At 36.9% G+C, this 3,706-nt stretch overlaps 1 protein-coding gene across 1 annotated transcript; it reads right to left on the bottom strand.

Moving 5' to 3' along the window:
* Positions 1–750: 750 nt before the first annotated feature.
* On the bottom strand, positions 751–3,153 carry ABCG8 (ABC transporter G family member 8). Its single transcript, NM_001366475.1, has one exon. The coding sequence runs from the start codon at positions 3,086–3,088 to the stop codon at positions 932–934; it is 2,157 nt and encodes a 718-aa protein (NP_001353404.1). The 5' UTR covers positions 3,089–3,153; the 3' UTR covers positions 751–931.
* Between the last annotated feature and the right edge of the window lie 553 nt (positions 3,154–3,706).

Genomic DNA, 3,706 nt, shown 5'->3' with positions numbered 1-3,706 from the left:
ACATCGCTGTTTTCGCCCTTTTGGTTAAAATAAAAATTCATATATCGTTTTGAAATTTTTATTAACATTCTATACCCTTTAGGTTCCAGACTCCCAAAACTTTTCCTTAATGAATGAATTCGACAATATACATCCTTTTTTCAAAAGTTACTAAAAGTAAATATAGGTATATAAATAATCCTTTTTTTTCTTAGAAAATTCATAGTAATTGTCTCTTAAACAAACTTTTCTAAGTTCAAATAATGCCCAACATTTTTGAATTTAACTATCAATTTTGTTGAAATTAATATGATCATTTTTTGAGCTTGCACCCACCTTTTTTTTAAAACTAGATGTATATATTAACTTAACACATGCTTAACAACAATATATTTGTTAATTTGAAATGTTTTTTTTTACTAAGTAACTAACTTAACACATGCTTAACAACAATATATTTGTGAATTTGAAATATTTTTTTTACTCAAGTAACTAGGGATACACGCATGGTGCACGAAATATACGCGGATCACACAATAGGCACATGTAATGCATGCAAAAGCTAGTTTTATTAAATATACTTGAGGTCTTTTATTGAAATTTGACTTTTATACGACAAATTCTATTGAGCTGATTTATAAGACAGATAAATAAAATAATGAATAGTTAAAACATAAAATTCATAAAAATATTATTGTTTTAAGTATACAATATATAGTCATATAACATATCTTAGGAAATGTGGGGGCAAAAGAATTAAAAGCCCATTCATCAAGCCATGAAATTATAGCCTTCTATTAAATTTTCAAATTGCAATAACACCTTTACACCTAAAACCCAAATTTATAAAACCAACTAACAATGAATATTACCAACAACAACAACAAAAAAAAAGTAGTATTAAAAAGTTATCTTCAATAACATTATTATAATATTTATACCTAACTTATTATTACCTTCTTTTATTTTTACTTCCCAATAACAAAGTGAAATAAAACAAAATCCTAAAGAAAAATCCCCATGCAATTGTTACCCACAAGCAATTCCATTTGTTCAGTTGAGTTATCCCTTGTTGCACCAATATATCTGCACCAGTCACCACACATGTCGAACTTGTTATCCTTACGTTCAACGTATTGCTTATACTGTCCAACAATTTCTCCTTCAACGAAATCGGAACATCCCCGAGTGGGCTGTTATCGAACAATTGAATCCCACGAACGAAGCATTTCATGGGATCTTTGAATTCGTTCTGCAACACTGCTTCATATGGGTATTTCACGAGCGAGATGTAATGAAACCATATCCAGTAAGACGGGATCCTATCGCGATTCAAGAAGAAACCACTGAAGAGAAGGTAATACGCGAAAATTGCTACAACGATTACGTATCCAATCATGACATGAGGAATGACACAAGAGAGGAACGTGACGAATGAGTTACCAGCCCAAAAGGAAGCAAGGACGACAGATAAATAGAAGAGAAAGCTCGAAGCTCCACCGTCTAGGCCAACAGCCCAGAAAGTCAGAGCTGCGAACGATAGAGAGAGGAATATCAATGATGGTATCGAAACCAAAGCGTGAGAGAGGCAATATGATGATCTCCGATAAGCATTGTAAGCCGTTTCCCTCATGAAAATGAACCTCTCGTGAATGAAAACGGGCAATGCCTCCGCGCATGTATAGTAAGTTGTAGACATGGCAAACGCGAAAAACCCAATCCGTTCCCTTACGCCTCTAGGGGAATCATCGAGCCGCCAGAACAAGGTGGCGAGGATGAAACCCGTGACCATTACTGCACCAAAACGTACAGCGAAAATCTCCGGCATACGCCATGAGTTTGTGAATGATCGGTTTGACAGTACTGCCATTTCGATCCATATTGGATTTGCAAAAGTAGGAACCATAGAGGTAGGATTAGCAGCACCAGAAACCAACTTTCCTCTGGAAATGCTTGCACTTATTGCTTCCTTTAGTGATAGATCATATATTGTCGATGTTGTTGAAGAATTTTTCCATTTTCGATTGAATTCAACTAAACTACTTGTTCCATTAGGTGAACCTTCGAGTTCGCGGATTAAATCAAGCGCGAACTCTGTTTTATTCTCGTTTTCTGGAATTGGATGACCAAAATCAGCGAAAAATTGGGGCAAATTGAACGGTGAACCACTGTAAACAGTCTGTCCGCGTGATAAGAAGATTAATCGATCAAGTAAACCGAGAATTCGATAACTTGGTTGATGAATCGACATTATCACAATACTTCCGCTCTGTGCGATTCGTTGAAGAACTTTAACCATCATAAAAGCACTGGTGGAATCGAGACCGGAGGTAGGTTCATCGAGGAATAAGATGATCGGATCATGGATGATGTCGATTCCGATGGAAACTCTCCGTCTTTCACCGCCGGAGACTCCTCGGTGGCCTTCATCGCCGATTATAGTTTTGGCGGCGTTTCGGAGTCCTAATTGATCGATTAATGCTTGAACTCTACTCTTCTTCTTCGATTTCGATAGAGTTCGTGGAAGGCGAAACTCTGCTGAGAACATTAAAGTTTCTTCAACTGTAAGCATCGGATAAAGGAGATCGTCTTGCATTACGTACGCCGATATCACTTTCAGCAACTTCGAATGCAATGGCTCGCCGTTCAATTTCATCTCCCCTTTCAAGCTATCTTTCGAAATTCGATTAGCTAAAGCATCGATCAAGGTCGATTTCCCCGAACCAGACGCGCCGAGCACCGCGAGTAGTTCTCCGTCACGCGCCTCTCCTGATATATCATTCAAAAGCACCTTCGTCCTCGTGCACCGCGGTTCATCTGTCCGGTTCCGGCGGCCGGACATCGCCGGAAAAATATTTTTCCGGCGGACTCTCACGCTGTATGTGAGGTTACTGAATGACAATACAAATGGAATCGATTGCTGCAGAGGCAGTTCCATTGTCAGAATTTGGTGAACTGAACCTCCAGTTTCGTCGCCGGTGACATCATCTCCGACGTTGTTCAACAACTGAGCAAACGTCGGCGATGACATTTCTACCGTTTGTCTCCGATCATAAAGAGGTACGCAATCTCTTACTGGTGATACATTTTGAGCAACAATTCTACTCATTTTTTATTTTTTTATATGATGAGAAGTTTGTCTATGAAAAGAAGAAAATAATTAAAAGTTAGCCTCCAATTTAAACTAGTGAAGCTACTCATCTCTATAAAAGAGAAAATTTTAAAAAGAGCAGACACCCTACTACAGTTAGATTATGATCATAATTAGTACTACTACACTAATTAATGAAGGGTTGGTTATGAAAATAAATGGCCAAAGTCATCTGTGGCCCTTAAAGTTGTCCTCATTATTCATTTAGACACATCAATTTAACCTTTTAGCTATTGAACACTTTTACTTATATAAAAATTTTTCTATTAGACACATTTTGATAATCAACAAAAAATGTCAAGTGTGTGTGATGCACTTGCCATGACATGGCAAACTAATTAATTAAAAGAAGCCACGTGTCTTAAATTTGTTTTTTATGCTAAAAAATAATTATAATTAAAAAAATAAAATCCTAAAGTATGTATGTTCCTGTCTCCGCTCAGACCTGCTCCTCCCTCCCCCCACCCCACCCCAACTTCATCTTCTTCCTCCCTTTTTTTCCCAAAAAAAAACACTTAAATCACCTAAGTTTTTCTACTTCTTTTTATCTAATTAATGTTTTATTTTTAAGCTTCG

This window comes from Solanum lycopersicum, chromosome 4, assembly GCF_036512215.1.
Source record: "Solanum lycopersicum chromosome 4, SLM_r2.1".
NCBI classification, from domain to species: Eukaryota; Viridiplantae; Streptophyta; class Magnoliopsida; order Solanales; family Solanaceae; genus Solanum; species Solanum lycopersicum.
Note: the sequence above shows the minus strand (reverse complement) of the source record. Positions and strands in the feature narration are given on the sequence as shown.

Coding starts and splice junctions, on each gene's coding strand:
- ABCG8 (NM_001366475.1), bottom strand. CDS start 3,088: ATGAGTAGAATTGTTGCTCAAAATGTATCACCAGTAAGAGATTGCGTA.